This window comes from Carettochelys insculpta, chromosome 21 (genome assembly GCF_033958435.1).
Source record: "Carettochelys insculpta isolate YL-2023 chromosome 21, ASM3395843v1, whole genome shotgun sequence".
In the NCBI taxonomy this organism is placed as follows: domain Eukaryota; kingdom Metazoa; phylum Chordata; order Testudines; family Carettochelyidae; genus Carettochelys; species Carettochelys insculpta.
In genome coordinates this window covers 9,351,417-9,370,192 of record NC_134157.1, presented here as the reverse complement: position 1 = coordinate 9,370,192, position 18,776 = coordinate 9,351,417, and the positions used below count along the sequence as shown (strand labels likewise).

Sequence of the window (18,776 nt, the reverse complement as noted above, 5' to 3'; positions counted from 1 at the left end):
ACTCCTTGCTAACTTACCACACTCCAGGCAGCAGAGAGAAAAACAAGAAATGCATTACTTAACACATTCACCGTAGCGGCCTCTGTTTGCCTCTGACAGCCGAGCTGATTCATAACAATATCTAGTTTTAATGAAAAACCTCTATCAAAACTTGGCACAAAATTTGATGTCTGTTGGCAATTTCAGCAGTGAGGCCAAGAACTGAACATGCTGTGGAAAATAAACTCCCCAGGCCAGAACTCAGACTTGCTGGCAGGGCAGCAAAACAGAAGTCAGCATTTGTGCTTCCTGGCTGTACGGACAGAGAGCCGCCAGAATTAGCAGTCAGACAACTTGCCTTTCAACAACACTGTTTTTATATTTTATTGTTTTCTTCCAAACAGCTAGAAAATTAAATCGCATTTTTAGTAGATGACCTCCGGAGGTCCCTTCCAGCCCTAGAATTCTGTGATAGGAATACTAAAAGTCAGAATCCTGTCTCTATTGGTTTCTATTGATCCAGGAAGCTGACACTGGTGACAGTTTTAAAACCATTTCATAATTCAGTTCTATATTTCCAAAATGAGTTTAATAAAGCACTCGAGTTGGTGAAAAATCAGAATGTTAAACTGCTTTTGTCCCGAATTCGGACAAAAAGTTGCAATATCATTTTTTTTGACAGGGTTATAGCTTATATAATGTTGGAAGGCATGACTTCATGACATCTCCTGTGAAGTCCCATGGGCATGGGACTTCCTTGATGTACCACAGCTAGTTAACCTGCAGAAGACTGCTGTGTATCATGAGGATGTGGCACGGTCACAAAGTGGAGACATAGATGCTCAGTCTACAGCTGACAAGATGCAGTGCAAGAGCTGAGGTGGGCAGAGATTTGGTTTTGGATATACCAGGATCAGAAGTAATAGAATCATAGGACTAGAAGGGACCTCAAGAGGTCATCTAGTCCAGTCCCCTGTGCTCAAAGCACAATTCAGTATTATCTATTCTAGACCATCCCTGCCAGGTGTTTGTCTACCCTGGTATTCCACAACCTGTCTAGGCAATTTATTTTAGTCCTTAACCACCCTGCCCATAGTTTTATGTCCTGTCAGAGGATGAGAAGAACATTTTTCTCTCTGTCTTGTGACAACTTTTCTGTATTTGAAAACTTATCATGTCCAAGACCAGTCTTCTCTTTTCCACACTAAATCAAATATTTTTTTTTCAATTTTCCTAAAAGGTCATGTTTTCTTAAATCATTTTTTGCTCTTCTCTGGACTTTTTCCCATTTGCCTACATCTTTCCAGAAATGTGGCACCAAGAAGAGGACACAATACTCCAACACAACCCAGAGCAGAGTGGAAGAATTACTTCTTGTGTCTTACTTACAATAGTCCTGCTATTTCATACCAGAATGATGTTTGCTTTTTTTGCAACTTGACTCATATTTAGCTTGTGGTCTATGCTGACACCCGCCTCTACCACTGATCCCAGATCCCTTTCTCCAGTACTTCTTATTAGACAGTCATTTCCCATTTTATATGTGTGGAACTGATTGGTCCTTCCAAAGTGAAGCACTTTGCATTTGTCCTTATTGAATTTCATCCCATTTACCTCCGACCATTTCTCCAATTCAGAGAATTTTGAATTATAATCCAGCCCTCTAAAGCACTTGCAATCACTCTCAGCTTAGTCTCAGCAGCAAACTTTCTAAGTGTACTCGCTATGCCATTATCTAAATAACTGAAGAAGATATTGAACAGAAATGGACCAAGAACTGATCCCTGGAGAACCCCACTTGTTATGCTCTCTGGGAATGGTGATCCAACCAGCTATGCACCCACTTTAGAGTAACTCAGTCAAGGTGGTATTTTCCTAGTTTACTTAATGAGAAGATCCTGTGAGACAGCATCAAAAGCCATATTAAATTCAAGAAATACTATATCTATTATTAAAATCTAAAACATATGGTGCCAAATTCCAGAGTCCTTATACAGCTTTTATGCAGTCTATACTCAGGTAAAATTCCTAAAGACTTCAATGATATTTATTATAATATTTCAATATTATAACAATAAATATTTATTTGCTTTTATTCAAAACAATTGTTCTGGAAAGGAATGGTCCTTTACATAAAATTCTCATTCTAAATATATGTGATAAAAACACCTCAGTTAATAAGAAAGTTACTAGTTCTTAGATGTGATTTTAAAAAATATCCAAAAGGAATGATCTGTAATTTCATGAATAGGCCAGAGCGTGATTGTTTGATATTCCTTTTGTATTAATTTTAATTAGGAAATTGAGGATTCCCCAGTCAGGAAACTGATATATTAACATCAGTTTTACTTGACACAATGTCTGCTTTGTACAGAGAGTTGTCACATATCTGATTACAGCCACTTCTTTATTATCTAGTGGTCAGTCTCTGAATCCAAATAGCTTTGATGACATTATGCAGTAAAATCCATTAATCATAAAGTCTGACAAACTTTTTTGTCATCTCAGGCCCTGGGGAAGTGAAGTGGTATGTATTGGTGATACCACAATAAAGAATGAGAAGACTTTGTTGGTAGGGGTCAGATTAAAGACAGTGGACACTGGGGTTTGGAGAAGGCACGTGGATTCATGAGTGATTTTTTTTCCCTCTTATGAAGAGGTCTGCAGAAGAAATAAGATGGAGAGGTATTGAGTTAAAGCACCAGGTCAACAGCACTAACAAAAGATGTGATCACAGCGTTCATGGTTGTAAAGGTCCATTCTGCTTAGTTTGCACTCAGCATAGAAATATCTGCAGCTAATGTTATATTTAGTATCCTGAGGGGATTTTGTGTCAGCACCATTACATGAATCATTTAAAACTGAACTAGACCAAGCACCAGAGAACGGTGGTATATGGAATAATTGTATAGTAGCTAGATTTTTTTCCCCCATCACTTCTGCGGTGGTTCGTGTGCAGCACATATGAACCATATCTCCATGTGGTCATTTGATGAGTTTTGTCTGTTGGTGACATCACAATTGTGCCATAAATAAGTCTGATAAATAAGTTCAAAAGGCTTCCTCTCTGGAGAAATGCAACAGCAGCAACTGCAGAGAAGCAGCACTCAAATGTGTCTGTATTTCAGTTACTGTGAAACCACATGGAAAGCAAGAATTAGATAAATTTAATTGGACAAGCAGCTGCTTGAGTGTTTGCTCTGAGAAGCTCTATATACTGTCCCTGGAGAGACCAAACTCTTCTGTTTCCTTATTTCCATTTCCTAGCCAACACCATAACATGCACTGTCCTTTGCTCCTGATGTTCTTACTAGTTTGGGTATAATGATTAGCTGAGGCTGAGGTGTGCGTAAAACTTTGCAGATGATGTCTTTGCTTATTTTATGTTTTTCCATTTTGTTCCATGAAATAAATGTAATCATTACTTCCAGACCTCACTGCTAACTAATTCTCTTGCTCTTTGGCTTCTTAGTAACAAAAGCTAGTGGCTGGCAATGCATTTGTTGTGTGGGTGTCACCCTTCATTAACTGTGTCAGTGTAAATGATGTGACCTCAGTATTTATAGATTCTGAAAAGTTTGGTGAGTCTGTAATTTTGCTGTCCCTGTTAAGGAAGCAAATTTTGCAAAATACACTTCATTAATATGCAAATTACTGCGCTCCTACAGGTTCCCAGTGTTGTGTGTTCTTAGCAGCCGCTTCAGTTCACAGTTGTCCATAGTCCAAAGACAATGGAACACCTTGCAAACTCTGAGATAATTACATTTAAATGTGTGTTTTGTGTTCTTAATATATGTGAAAAGCAGCAAAAATACAAATCACTCTGCCATTTCCAGAGCAAATGCTTCCTGCACTAGTAGATCACTGGCCTTAAATTTACACAGGGGAATATCTCAACAGCTACTGCAAACATTACCATTATAAGCCCACTAACTGGGTAGAAGCCATTAAGAAAGCTTCTGAAATCTCAGAAGGCCATATGCATGTTCTCAGAGTTTCATGAGCTGCACAGGTACAAAGTTATACCGTTCAATGGCACAGCCATTCACTTATTCAAATCCAGCCTAAGTTGGTAGGAATCATAACTCGTTGCTTTAATGACTGTCAGTTTCTCTAGGTTTTTACATGGCAACTTCTCCATGATGTGAGTGCTTTAGGAATTTGTGTGGAAAATGTTTGGTGGCTTCAATCCAAGTGCCACTAGATTGGCTACATCACCAAAACACAACCACAGTTGCACTGATTGTCCACTTTACTGGGCCTGGGCTGCATGTGCCACAAAGACAGACTTTCCCTCTGGAGATGGTCCCTTCAAGGCAGGACTGCAGCGTGCTGCGATGGTGGTGTGTGGGGGACAGCACAATGTTGCTGCCTGAGCAATTTCCATTCTGTGGATAGATACTGGATCAGTCTGCATTAGGGCTGCCCATCGCAGTCAGTTAACACACTATTTCTATGTGTTATTTTTGTGCTGGCGCCGTGATCTGTGCTGTACAAAATGCAGAAGAAAAAATGCACACACAATAAATACATCTCAGGGCACAGATACACACACAGAATCATGCTCAAGTTTTCTTGCTGTTTTCCCCTGAGGTTGAGTCTCATAGGACAGATTTGCTTCCTAGTTTGAGACTGTGTGTGGGCTCCCATGAACTTCTGGTATCTCTAGATTGGGCTCACGGTGGAACAAATCGTCCCCACAATTCTGAGGGACGTCAGACTACTGTCTGCAGCCCCAAAGCTGATGGAGCCATGCCGAGACGGTCAGGAGATGCTCAGCTGCTGTCTCTTTCCTGGGAAGCTTCTGTGGCAGGGCCTTACAGTGGCGTGTCCTGATTTTAAAATTGCTAGCTCCTCAGGTGAGAATAGCCTGCGGATGCAGTTATTTGTGTAGAGGCTGCAGTTATATGATTGTGAAATGAGAGAGCAGTACAGGCATATGAGCCATACTGCATATGTCACATTTGCTTCTCAAATTCCTTGGAGTCAGCACATGTAATGAGGGAGGGTTCTGCCAGTTGGGTTTCTTTGGGTGGTCAACAAGGGATTGTCAGTCATGGGAAATTGTGTGTGTGTGTGTGTGTGTGTGCGCGTGCGCGCGTGCGTGCCTATGCCTGTGCTTTCCCATGCTATTCCTTTTGAGAGCCCACAGCACTTTAAATGGTCTACTAAGGTGGTAGGTCATTGGCTTAAAATGTGCTCACCCTACAGGAAACTCCTTCCGAGCAAAGGGAAGCCTTCATATTTGAACTGAGCAATCTGCTGAGTTTGTTCTGATTTGTGGTCAAATCAGATTCAGCTGCCTGGCTAGCTTCCTCCCATCTGAATGACTGTTTCCATTTGTTTTTGCCTTGGTTCGCAAAACCAGCCAATGCCACTCTCTGTGAAATGTGGCATATGTCTGAGATGCAAACTTTTTCCGACAGTCTTCCATGATGTGACATAACTCCATGTGGAAGCTGTGCCCCAACGGGCCTGATGAGGGTGACAGACGCTGTCTTTCTGAGTTGATGCACCTAACCGCTCACTCTGGCTTGTTCTCGCACTGGAGCAGACCAGAGTGAATGTAATGAGAACAGTTCCGGTTTCCCATGTCCGTAGCATCTCCCCAGGCAGGCAGGGCAACTATCCCCTTGCAAGGGTTCATCTTCTGAGACCATGCCGTAACACTGTAGATGCGGGTCTGAGAGGGAAGAGCACACTTCCTTTCTTGGCCAGGGAATTTTTGTGAAGAAACCAAGGGCCAGTTCTGTTCTCATGAAAGTCAAAATACAGAATAACTCCTTTGGATATGGTGAGCTTACTCTAGTTTTACATTGTTGCAAATGAGAATAGAATTGGACCCCAAATGCTCAGAAGGTGCAGTTTAAATAAAAGAGGCCGATGGACGTACATCATCTGCTTGCCTTGTTGGCCAGGCAGAGGAGTTATTGGTACGTGCTTTTGGGCAAGTCTGCAGTCACTGCTATGATGTGGCTATAAAGACATCCTCATCCCATTCCAGATCCTCTTTTGACAGGGGTGCAGACTAGTCATGTGTCTCACCCGAACCTTTACCAGACTTGTTCCTGTGGCAGTTGAAATCAATGCCACGTTGGTAGTGGCTAGAATGAACCTTGGGTTGTGGAGGCCGACTCTGCCCCTCAGTGTGCTAATGGGAGAGTTCAGATTGTTGGAGGTGTTCAAATAAACCCATTCGTCCTTGAAATGGAAGGGAATTGGAGGCAAGGTGTACGGGGTGGCTGAGGATTCCACTTTGTGCCCCTCTTCCCCACCACCCAAATCTGTTGAATGTCAGGTTGCACTGCATGGCTCAGTTGTTCCCCAGGGCATGTCCTTGTGATCAGGGAGGGACTGCTGGCTGGACGGGGGCTCTGTGGATGATTTGGCACAATTAGGAGAGTTTCAGTGATCCCTTAGGAAGAGGCTTTAATTGTGTCAGTGGTACCCAACCCTAGAACATGGGATGACCATGTCTTAGAAATCAAAATAAACCTATCCCAGGAACCCTCTCCACTAGTACCAGTTGTGTGGGCAGATGGCGCTAGCTTCCTGGTGACTCCGTTGGCTTTATCTGCTTGTGTGTTTTCTGCCAGTCATTCTATCTTCATCCCTCTGTTTTCTTTGGCTCAGCCCTATAATTCCCTGCTTCAGTTAGACATTTACATTTTCTTTTCAAATCGATTTAAGAGACGTGGAGCCAAACTGGATACTAACTGTCTCACTTTATTTCTCCTCTGTTCTGTAGCAAGCAGCAAAACTCTTCCAAATCTAAGTCTGTTTGGGAACAGAGGACGAGCCAGATCCGGATGCACAATTTCCGGGCCAGCTGTGAGGCACTGTACAACGAACTTGACCCTGAGGAGCGTGTGCGCTATGCAACCACCCTCCACATCCGGCCAGACATGAAGACCCACTTGGATCGGCCTCTGGTGGTGGAGCCAAGGGCTGATGGGAGGAATAATGTCAGTAAGCTGAGCCCGGTGGATGTTCAGGAGACTGAGCAGGCCAAGGCAACCTCTGCTGAAAGTGCAGAGGTGCCACGAAAGCACCACCGGCATCGGGATAAAGAGAAGGTGGGAGAGCAGGAGAAGAGTGACATGGCCAAGGAGGAGAATGGTGAATCTGGCACGAACAATAAGGAGGAACGGCACAGGCAGCACAGGAGTCGCAGCAAAGAGGCCGAGGGGGGCAGCAAGGAAGGAAAAAGTGAGCGCAACAGAAGCCAGGAAGGGGGGAAGAGACATCATCGGCAGGGCTCCATGGAAGAAGGGGCTGAGAAGGAGTACCGGCGGCACCGGACTCATCGGCACTCGGCAGAGCGGCAAGCGAAGGAAGGCAATGGGACGGTCAATGGTGCCCGAAGTGAGCGGCGTTCGCGTCACCGAGGAAGCTCAAGGTCGGGGAACCGGGAAGGCGATCCAGGCTTGAAAGGAGAGAATGGGGAAGAGCCCCACAGACGACACAAGCTTCGGCACAAAGCTCTGTCAACGTACGATTCGGTGGACGAGAATGGGGAGAAGGAAGGAGAGGCTGGAGAGAAAGATCTTAGGAACCATCAGCCCAAGTAAGTCATCACTGCCCAAACAGACCACGTCAGTGGTGGGGGATTCACTGCCGTCTTCTCCTTGTGAGTACTGTGGGCAGGGATCACCCCCCACAGGGGTAACAGGACACCTTTAAAGTTTGGTTAGTGCTCCTCTGATTAATGCTGACTTGAGGTGGCGCCGGTATGTTGTTTAGCATTCCAGGCCCACCCAAAGCTGAGAGGTGGGCTAGTTCTTCCACAGAAGCCCAGTGTTTCACTCTGAGATGCCCCATGAATGTGTCCAGCTTGACAGGTACAGATGTCTGGGGTACCAGGACTAAGCAGAGGGTGTGGTATCAGGGAAAAACTAAAGCAGCAGTCTGTCATTGCCTGTCCACTTGAAAGTTGGTGCCCACCAAAATTTCCACTCCTAGCACTGACACAGTGTTGGTCTAGAATGTCCTTTCCAGGTCTGTGATGGACAGCTCTAAGTCCTCTGGTAGAGTGAGGGATATTGAAGAGTTACAAGGCTGGGTCCCTGCTACTGGCAAACTTCCCAGCAGGAGGCACTTGTGTTCCTAGTTGTGCCAGCAGAATGAATTGAGCTCAGCAGTTTTTAACAGTACTTTGGACTATGATTGTCTAACACTGTAGTATTTACTTAGCAAAGTATTGTTATTGTTATTTATCATGTCTGTACAGAGGCACCCATAATCATGGAACCAGACCATGCTGTACTAGGTGCTGTACAAACACAGGCAAAAGGAAGACTCTGGTGCAAAAGGCCTTGCAATCTCAGCAATTTTGTTTCCTCTTCCCACCCAATTTTCCACCTTTCCTCCTCGTGCAATGTCTGGGATGGAGCAGAAAGCTGACTGCTGAGCACGGCCCAAAAATCATTGTCAAATCAGCTCACATTCCTTGCCCTGTGCATCTCACTGACCCAGCCTTTGAAGATGCCAATCTGTTGCTTAATCATGTGAATACATCCACTCACTCACCAATGGCCTACAGCCCTATAATGACAGGGTTGTAAGGTATAGTCCTATAATGACAAGGTTGTAAGGTATAGTCTGAGGACCTTCTCTGGGAGGAGGAATAGCCTAGTTGCCTTGAGCTGCCTCTTTATTACTATTTAGAACTGACTGCATCATTCTAGGATGTCAAACAGCACAGCAGCTTTGGAGCATGTGAAAGTATCTCTGTGCTAGGGTTTTATCTTTTTAAATAGTGTTATATTAGCTAACATCTACACAACACACCTGCCACTGTGCAGTCATAACCTCACCCCCACTCTGGTCACAGCTAAGCTGTACTTTCAAGGTTGCTGAGATAATTATCAACCTCAGAGGTGAATCCATTCACAAGTGCAACTACACAAATGCAAACACCCTGGATCTGAGTCTGCTCTCAGCATGCCAATGAGTGGTAGCACCACTGAATTCAGTGATGTTGCTTGTGGCCCCCATGGCTGCCCATGGGAAGAGAACCAGCCCATATGTTTGCATGATCAGGTTCAGGTCTTCAGTACCTCCTGGCTCCTGCAGTTGAGAGATGTGACTACAGCATATACAGACATAATGGTGATTGCTTTGATCACACCACCTGACTGCAGTGCAGAGGTACCTTTAAGGTATGTCTGTACTTACAGTGAGGTTAGTACACTGCGATCAATCCTACAGGGATCGATTTTGCCGCATGCAAAGACTCGGCAAAATTGATCTCTCTGGGCTTGGCCATTGACTCTGGCTGACACGTAGACTAAAGGACATTGGTGTGAGCCCAAAGATCCCTGATCTACACCAGGGAAGAAAGTCGATCTTGATACACTATTTCTAGCTACGCAAATGGTGTGGCTAGAATTGCACATTTGGGGTCAACTTTGATCCCTAGTGTGGACCAGGCTTTGGAGTTCTCTGTAAGTGTCTGGTTCTCTGTCTTTTTTGCATCTGTGCAAAAGTGATTGAGAAGAGGGTGTCAGACAATGCTGTTCTGATTGCTAATGTTTGAATGACTTTTCAGAGTTGTAAAAGGCTACAGCTGTTGCAAGGTGGTAGGGAATTAGGCCCTACAGCTTTTAACCCACTCTGTCCCAGGGCTGATCGATGCACTAACTGGCACCAAAAATAACTACATGTTTTTTAATTCATGTCTTCTCTTATACTGTCTTTGTGTTCAGTCTGATCTGATTATGGATTGAAAATGTTCTGTTTCTGTTTTGTTAAACAGTTAATCCCCAGGACAACCTAAGGGGTTGCACAGACTCCACGACACTCTGGGATCATCAAAGTGCAAAGAGAAGTGTAGGTTTTAAGACCAGAAGAAATTAGACATCTAGACCACCTCCTCCCCACAGCATGCTATAAAAACTCCATAGCCCACCTGTGCCACGACTGTTTTTCTTCATATAGAAGCCAGGGCAGCTTTAGAAGGTGGCAAGCAGGGCAGTTGCCTGGGGCCCCACAAATTGAAGTTGCTTTGGATTTGACCTTCACCTCAGGGTTCTAGTCTTTAGCCCCATATGGTGGGGCTTCAGGTTTCTGCCCTGGGCCCCAGCAATCTAATGCTGGCTGTGTGTGACAGACCTCCTAAAACCTGCTTGCAGCCCCACACAGCTGGGGGGCCCTGGGCCTCTGAAAGCTGCTGAGCTAGACCTGCATAATACTGTCCACAGAATTTCACACAGTAAGACAAGCACTTATGGTTGAGCGAGAATGAATTTTTTAAGAAGATATCCAATCTGGCTGAAACCCTCCCACCCTGCGGGATGTGCATCTCTGGACTGCACTTCCAAGTGTCTTAGGAGACAAATGTACTTCACGTACTTTCATAGAGTCATAGAGTCAAGTATCAGAGGGGTCACTGTGTTAGTCTGTATCCACAAAAGCAACGAAAAACTACCTTTAGGTAGTCTGGGCATTACTGATTTAACAAAACAGAAACAGAACATTTTCATTCCATAATCAGATCAGGCTGAACACAAAGACAGTATAAGAGAAGACATGAATTAAAAACCATGTAGTTATTTTTTGTGCCAACTAGTGCATAGCCCAGCTCTGGGACAGAGTGCATTAAAAGCTGCGGGGGCCTAATTCCCTACCACCTTGTGACAGCTGTAGTCGTTTACAGCTCTGCAAAGTCATTCAAATGTTAGCAGTCAGAACAACGCTTGACAAAGCGGGTCTTTGGCCACGAAAGCTTATGTTCCAAAACATCTGTTAGTCTATAAGGTGCCACAGAACTACTCGTCGTTTTTATAGAGTATAGGTCCAGATGGGAGCACCAGATCATCTAGTGCAGTAGTTCTCAAACATAGTCGATTGCAAAACCCTTTGTTATGTCTGTAGTAGTTTACACACCCGTCTCCTTCCCACTACACAAGTACGTGCTACAATAAAAAATCAACATGCAACTCTTACTAAATATAACAGTAGGGTCTTGATTCAAACAGAGCCAATGACTGACTGTAATAAGAGAAAAAGTAAAATGACAGTTATGGTCAAATTCTCACAAACATGCATGCCTCGTCATAGCAAACAGATTACTGTATAGATGGCAATGTTTTGTATAATGCAAGTTTAACAGAAATCCATCAAAATGCACAGCACCATCTAGAGTCAAATGCACAGGATGGTCTGGGGATGTCTGGAGGAATCAGCTATGCTGGTTATTCATTGCTGTGGGTAAAAGGTGTGCAGTAAGAGGATTTTTCCCCCTAAAGATTCTCACAGCCCCACTGTCCAGAATATATACTACGCCTACCACCCCAGGGAGCCTGTCACTCAGCTTGAGAACCTCTATTCTAGTCTGAACTCCTGAATTCTGCAGACACGCAGAACCTACATGCTCACTCCAACCACCAAAATGAGACCAAAGCATTGCAACTCTCAGAAGACTAAACTACTTTGGACAGGAGGGATCTTTCATGCTCTCACCTGTAAAGTGAGTATAGTAATGCAGATCTGGCATCGGGGGAGATAGTCAGTGTTTGTAGAACACTTTGACACCAGCGGGTGAGGTGCTGCGTTATGGGATTGCAAGTTATTGCTCTTACCTAGTGATAGGACACAGCAGGGAGAACTCTATCTTTGCAGGAGGGAATGTTGTTTTGCTTAGCCCATAGAACGCTGCTGTTTTTCCAGGCAGCCAGCCAGCGTGCAGGAAGCCATACACATTCACTGGGCCATACTCTGGGCTACTTTTTGCCTGTAGTGAGGTGGGGGCATCTTCTGGAGTTCCCCAGTATGTAATGGGGACTGTATACAGTGGAGTGAAGTTATGTGTCCATTCCTAATGCTCACATCTGAAGAATCTGGCCTGCTGATCTGAATTACATGACTGCAAATCCAGAGTAATTCCTCTGCAGTCCTTTCTGTGCAAACTTCAGATTTATTCCAGGGTAGGTAGGATCAAAATGTCACCTTGTGCGTCCGCACTATCCAGGCAGCTTTCATGTCCTGGGTTAGTTATGCTGTTGTTAGATCCTTGGCAGTTCAGTGCATGTGGATTTCTGTTGTAGTTTGAAGACAATTTTTAGTTGAAGCTGAATATGTCTCAGAGTGTCTTCCAGTAAGCACAATAGCTACTTACTATCCTAATTCTGTCACATGCTGATTCCTCCGTACATGTTCACAGGCACCTTACTATAGGGATTCCACTAATAAGTACTGAGGGACCATTTAAAACATATGTAATTGATCAGTTGGCCACTCTCACCTCTCTCAAGCTACTATAGCATATCATATAAACAAGCTCCAGCCCTATGGAGTAGTGGGAGCCCAAGCTCAGTGAGCTTGTGCTGTCGCAATCTCTGCAGGGATTGATTTTTGCAGAGATGCAGTAGCTACAGTTTCACCATTAACGATCTTTAGGCTGTTCTTCCTTCCTGATTTTGGTATATTTGTCAGTAATCCAGGAACTATTCTGAGCTCGTGTCTTTTTTTGTTGTGCTATTTAGCAGCACAAGGGGGCACTTCTGGGGGAGAAGTGAAAACACCATAGACTGCCTAAGGCTAGAAGTCACTTCTTACCCTGAGTGAATGGGCCTGATTGTCATTGTATCATGGGGCAGATACAGATTTTTGGTGCCCAGCATCCCCCGATCGTCAGTTTCAGTGACAAGTTAAAGATTTTTGAACTGCACGTGAAGTCTGTACTTCCCTGGTCTAGCGTGGTCAGACCGGAAGGGTCCTGAACAAGAGCATTTGCTGGACCGGGGAGGTGCAGGGCTTGTGCACCAGGAAGCTCCATGGGGCTGCTGTGGCTCTAGCTTCACACGCCCCTGGGCTGCCACAGGTCTCCAGAGCAGCCAGGGGCTATGGCTCTAGCCCCACTTTGCCATGGAGCACTCAGGAGGCCTCCAGCTCTGGCCGCATGCTGCCATGGGACAGGCAGAGGGCTCTGGGCATGGCCCGGGCCCTGTAGTCACTGGCACCAGCTGGGCTGCCAGACACTGGTCCTGTGATGCTGGCCCCAGCCAGGGGACTTTTTGATCTTGGAACATCCATGGTTCCGCTGGACCACTGAGATTGCCAGACAAGAGAGGCTCAGATTTGAGAGATGCAACATGTCATACAGCCAAAACTCATAGTGCTCCCTGTAAGCTGTATGCTTGGGGGCCTACCGAAGAGAGATTTTATGCCAGAAGCTCAGTAGCAGAGTACTCTTAGCAAACCACAGGTAGCAGCATTGTGTTTCTACTGCTGGTGCACATCCACACCTGCTTTGGTGTGCATGATAAAATTTATTCTGCATCTGGTTGGAAAAACATAGAGGGAACATTTTCCGGGAGCCATTTACAGCACAGAAGTAACCAGTCCACATGGTTCTGTGGGATGCACTTCCTGTATGGGGTAAATGGTTGTAGGTTTGTGTCTCACACTGGTAGTTGGGCTCCCACTTGCTGGTGCTATGGCAGTGCCTTACTGAGTGAGGGTTGTTATGTTAGAAGTGACACATTAAACCGCACTCCCTCACTGGTCATTATTCAGTCAGCAGTAAAAGTGCTGGAAAACTTAATTGCCCGAACTAAAAATAGCTTCTGCTGCCCAGTTTTGCTCCCATTGAATTCAAGTACAAACCTCCCACAGACCTCAGTGGAGAAAAGGATGAGTCCGTTATGCTCAAGACTGTTGGTGTGCACATAATGGCTACCACATTGCTGTTATCTAAGGGCTGCAAGAGAGTACACAGACCATTCTGTTCTCTTATGTTTAATTATTAGAATTAATAGTCATGTCTCATTTAGAATGTTTATTAAAGAAATGAGGAAGGAGGGCAACACTGCCTTTATCATTCCACTAATTGAAATGGAAATCAATTAAGCTAAGAGTAATTAGAGTGGTCATAGTTCACCCTGTGAAGTCCTGGTAACAGAGTGGAGTTGACGTGATGATCTGTGTAGCTCACGCCTTCTGTTCAAAGTGACTCCAAAGCACTGTACAAATGTTGCAGATTAGCCATACACAATTTGTTCCTTGCTGAATGTAGCCACCTCTAAAGTAGAACTCTGAAGCTCCACCTCAGCTTAGGACTGGAGGCAAAGAGCACGGCATTCAAATGGAACTGCAGGGAGATGAAATGTAATGTCCTAACTCAGAATCCAGCCAACACAGAAAAGCTACTTGGTTTACTGTTGCGGAAGTTCCAGGCGATCCTTACTACACAGAGCTGGGAGCTCAATTTTATGTCTCATTAAAGCAAATAGCACTGCCAGCTGCCCAAACCTCCCCCACCCCCACCAGACATCATTTGTATAGCATGTAGCACAATGGACTCCTGCTCAGTGATTCTAACTAGCAGGTGCCAGGGTAATACACATAGTAGCAACAATGTCATTCTAGCAGGGTGCTGGTTAATTTGGACTCATGAGGGAAAGTCACTAAGGCTGTGTTTGTGCTTGCAGCTACATGTGTGGTTCTCTTCTAGCATACGTTGAACTGGTGCTAGTATAAATTGCACTTGTGGCGGTAGTGGAGGCAGAAATGAGCTGTGCCAAGTTCATACCACCTTTTTCAGCTGGGTTTGTATTCAGCATGGCTCAGCCTTGCCACCTTGGTAGCTACCCATGTAAATACAGCTATGGACCAAGTATACATGCATGAACAGGGGAATCGTACCCTTATCTTGATGTGTGGACATAGCCTTAAAGAATCCCTGATCTGTGTGTTTTTCCCCCAGATGTCTTCCATATAGAGACTGACCCAGCTTAGCTGACACAATCTGACAGACGTGTCCTATGGAGGTCTGGCTGCAGGTGTCCCCCCCTGCTTTGGCCTTAAAAAGGTTTCTAATCTCTGCTTTGTGTCTCAGGGATACTCAGTTGGAGATAGAGGCCGGGGGTAGTGTGAGTGTGGTCCCCGTCCATACCCTGCCCAGCACCTACCTGCAGAAAGTGCCTGAACAGCCAGAAGATGCTGACAACCAGAAGAATGTGACTCGGATGACTCAGCCACCACTGGACAAAACCACCACTGTGAACATCCCTGTCACCATCACTGCACCTCCTGGAGAGACCACTGTCATACCAAGTGAGTGCCTTGGACAACCTGTCCATCTGAATGGAAGTTGTGGACCATGGATCTGATTTTCAAAACAGCTCTGCACATTGGGTGCAGAGCGCTTTTGAAATCCACCCCACTTGCTCGCGTGGACACACTGGTAGACAAGCCCTCCCACTGACTTGGTCTGTTGTATCTTGGACAAGTCACTTGGGGCTTGATTCTTCAGAAGAAATGAGCACCCACAACTCACTGTGCCCAAATGAAAATGAGGGTGAATACTGACATATGAACATAAGAACAGACATACTGGGTCAGACCTAGCCCACCTAGCTGAATGTCCTATCTTCCAACAGAGGCCAATGTCAGATGCCCTTGAAAGAGTGAGGGCAAAGTGACCCCTCTCCTGTCACCCATTTCCAGCCTCTGACTGAGAGAGGCTAGGGACACCATTCCTATCTGTCCTGGCTAACAGCCATTGATGGACCTAACCATGATGAATTTAACTAATTCTTTTTAACCCCTTTTTTGAGCCTGCCTCAGACTGGTTGGGAGCCTTTAATTCATGAGTGTTTGTGGAGCACTTTGAAAACATCTGAGCACTTCAGTGTGTAGTCAGAATGAATAAACAAGTCCCCTGTAACACATCAGCCAATAAATCGCTTTCAAGACTATTGAAACCAAATAACCTGTGACCCTAGAGTGATGGTCACTCACCAAGGGGCAGCAGTCATCAGTGTAAGACCATGGCTTTTCATTCATCCAATGTGAGTACTAGGGAAGGGAAAGCAAGCAGAGTTTGATTCATGCTTGTCGCTCCAAGAGTGCTCTAATTAATGAGGACTGGTGTGTCATGTCTACTCTCTTTCATTATGACTCAGATGAATGATAAATTGGTGGTTAATTATTTGTCCTTTTTGAGCTTATATCCTGCATACCATCATTACAAGGCTCCTTCCTGAAGCCATTTAGAAGGTTGCTTCTGTATTTTACTCTACATACGGCTTTTTCTTTGTAGTGTCTGCTGTGTATCTTTAGGCCCCAGGTTTCTCCCTTGCTGCATCTGTGTAAAGAGGCATGAGATTATTTCCTAGAAACTACCAGTCCAGCCCTCCCTTTCCTCCTGCCTGTGGCCCCTGGTTTGGGGTGAGCAGGTGGGGGCAGAAGAGGAGGTTCTGTGGGCATGACTAGAGAGCTCTTTTGAGCAGGTCCTCATAACTTAAAGTAGCCCCTGGAGCTGCTGTAAATTGTGCTGGTGTCTGGGCCTGGAATACAGACAACGTAATTACTCTTTAAACAGTCTGGACTCTGTTTCTTAGGCCCCAGGTTCTGCTCTTCCTCTTTATGCACTTGACCATATGAGATGTTTGCTAATTTTACTACATTTTAATATTGATGTCTCTTTCAGTGACAGTATCACCTAGTTCTCTCTCCCCTTATGATGCTGGTACATATGTCATCTGAGAAATAGTAAGGAATTTCCTTCAGCACATTTTGAGAAAGGGTTTAGGGAGTCTAACATTTGCTCATACTGAAATATGGGTTTGTTCAGGGGGAAATGAAGAGTACAGTAAACCCTTGAGTTATGCAGGGGTTGCCTTCCAGGAACCCTGGTGGAATTTGAATTTTCTTTCAGGTCAAGGGGAAATGGGAAACAGGCCCTTGCCTGGTTCCCAGCTCCCCAGGGCTTACAGAAGCTGGAAAACTGACCAGCCTACCAGGGCTGGTCAGTTTCCTGGCTTCCAGAGTGGCGGGGAGCTGGGAATCAGAGGGCAAGCCTGGTCCCCGTCTCCCTGAAGCTTGTGGGACCAGGAAACTGACCGCATCATGGCTGGTCAGTTTCCCGGGTCCTGCAAGCAGAGGAGAGGGGAACCAAGTGGCAGCCTCATCTGGGGCTGCCGCTGTGGACTGGGCTGTGAGCCCAGCCGCTTCCCAGCCACAGGGCTGCAGGTCTCCCTGCCCCCTGGCCAGAGACCCCATGGCTGGCTCTGATGGCTTCCAGCTGCAGGGCTGTGGGTCTCCCTGCTCCCCGCCCCCACGGCCCTGATTCCACCCACAACCCTTCTTGTGTAAACTCAAGATATGCTCATTTCGAATGCACGTATCTCAAGTGATTACTGTATTGGTTTGGCGGGTAAACCATAGAAACACAGAGAAAGTATCACAAGAGAATGCCTTTTGGTGCTCATAAACTGTTTGGCCAGTACACACAGCAGCTTTTTGGCTAAGAAAAGAACATAAACCATAAGCAGGGCCTCTTGTTGAGGTTTTGAGCACCAGATTTCAGTAGCAGTCCTAACACAGAGATGTTCTGCCATTTCTTAGTTCCAGAATTAACAAAGTCAAGCTCCAGCTTTCTTATCTGAGCCTTCAACTCCTACCCAACTGGTGGTCTAGATCCCAGAAATCAAAAGATTCAGAAACATGTTGTCGGTTCTCATCTTTTTTGTTTCATAGCACACTAACTGATCCAGTAATCTTACCTGTGGGATTACAGAGATGTCTGGTTGTTTGGGATCAAATTTGAGTTCCAGTCTTGAGGGATACTTTATTTAAAAAAAAAAGAGAGAGAGAGAGAGAGAGATTTGCTGGCATTTGGGCATTTCACAGACGTTTCTGAAATATTGTTCATCCTTGAAGCAGTTAAGGAATAATGCATGCGTGATGTGTAATATACTATAATAAATAGACATGCTAACAGCAGACAGTACATTCATTATACTTAATCAACATTTTGAACATTGCTTTTCTTTATCCAAGCTGCCCTGCCTGTCTATCCAGCAGTTGAAGAACATTTATAAAAGGGATGTGTTTACATTTTTTTTACCTGTTTGATGCCTGTTTCTTTTCATTCACATTGTAGTGAACAATGTGGAATTTGAAAGTAAAATAGAAGAGAAGAAAGATATGGATGTTGATGACTTCACAGAAAATGGGCCTAAGCCAATCCTGCCTTACAGTTCCATGTTTATCTTAAGCCCTACGAATCCGTAAGTGTTCTAGAGCCACAGTGCCTTTGCTGTCGTGTGTGTGTGTGTGTGTGTGTGAGAGTATGCAGAGAAAAATAACATACATTTACATGATCTTTGATTAGGGAAATCCACTGGAAAACTAAGTGCACAGTCTGACTGGCTTATGAAACAGAGACACCATTTGAGCTGATCTTTCCTGGGGTAATAATTACTGATGGGAAAAACGGAGAAAAAGTTCTGGAAGAAGTATGTGCTCCTAATGGTCAAGTTAGGGACTGCTTGTTCAGTGACCCCTCAGCAGTGACTGTGAGCTCATTGTTGTGGATTCCGATGCTGAAATCCCAGTCTAACCAAGAGCACATAGCTGTGTCAGGGATGTTTTTGAGGATGGAACATCAACAGAAGAAGAGGATTTTGAGAAGCAAAAGGCTGAGGGAAAGTGTTTCTGAGACCAGTGAATGCCACCTGGTTCCACAAACACCTTCCCCTGGAGGATGTGGAATTCTTTCCACCATGATAAATGCTGAATTTCTGGGAAATTTCAGGTATTTCTTCGTGGGCTGAGGCTGAGTCTAGCATATAGCATCTGTTGTGACTGTATCACTTCTGCTGCTTGCAGCATCCATCTCTCTTGGGTAGCTTTGTGCTTTGAATCTGAATGTCGAGAACCATGTCACTATGAAGTGCTGCAGAACTAGATAGGTACATCATCTTGAGCTGAAAGAATTCAAACTGAAAGGGCAGTGAGTCATTTCAAACAGTAAAATGGGGCTGGAGCAGATGTTTGGAATCTTTGTA

At 45.0% G+C, this 18,776-nt stretch overlaps 1 protein-coding gene across 1 annotated transcript in view; it reads left to right on the top strand.

The window, feature by feature from the left end:
• Positions 1-18,776, top strand: part of CACNA1B (calcium voltage-gated channel subunit alpha1 B) — a 502,106-nt gene that overhangs the window by 359,463 nt on the left and 123,867 nt on the right. The window contains exons 20-22 of the mRNA XM_075015705.1: positions 6,728-7,546; positions 14,819-15,036; positions 17,870-17,996. Of these exons, the coding sequence (XP_074871806.1) occupies positions 6,728-7,546; positions 14,819-15,036; positions 17,870-17,996 (1,164 nt within the window). The remainder of the gene's footprint in view (positions 1-6,727; positions 7,547-14,818; positions 15,037-17,869; positions 17,997-18,776) is intronic.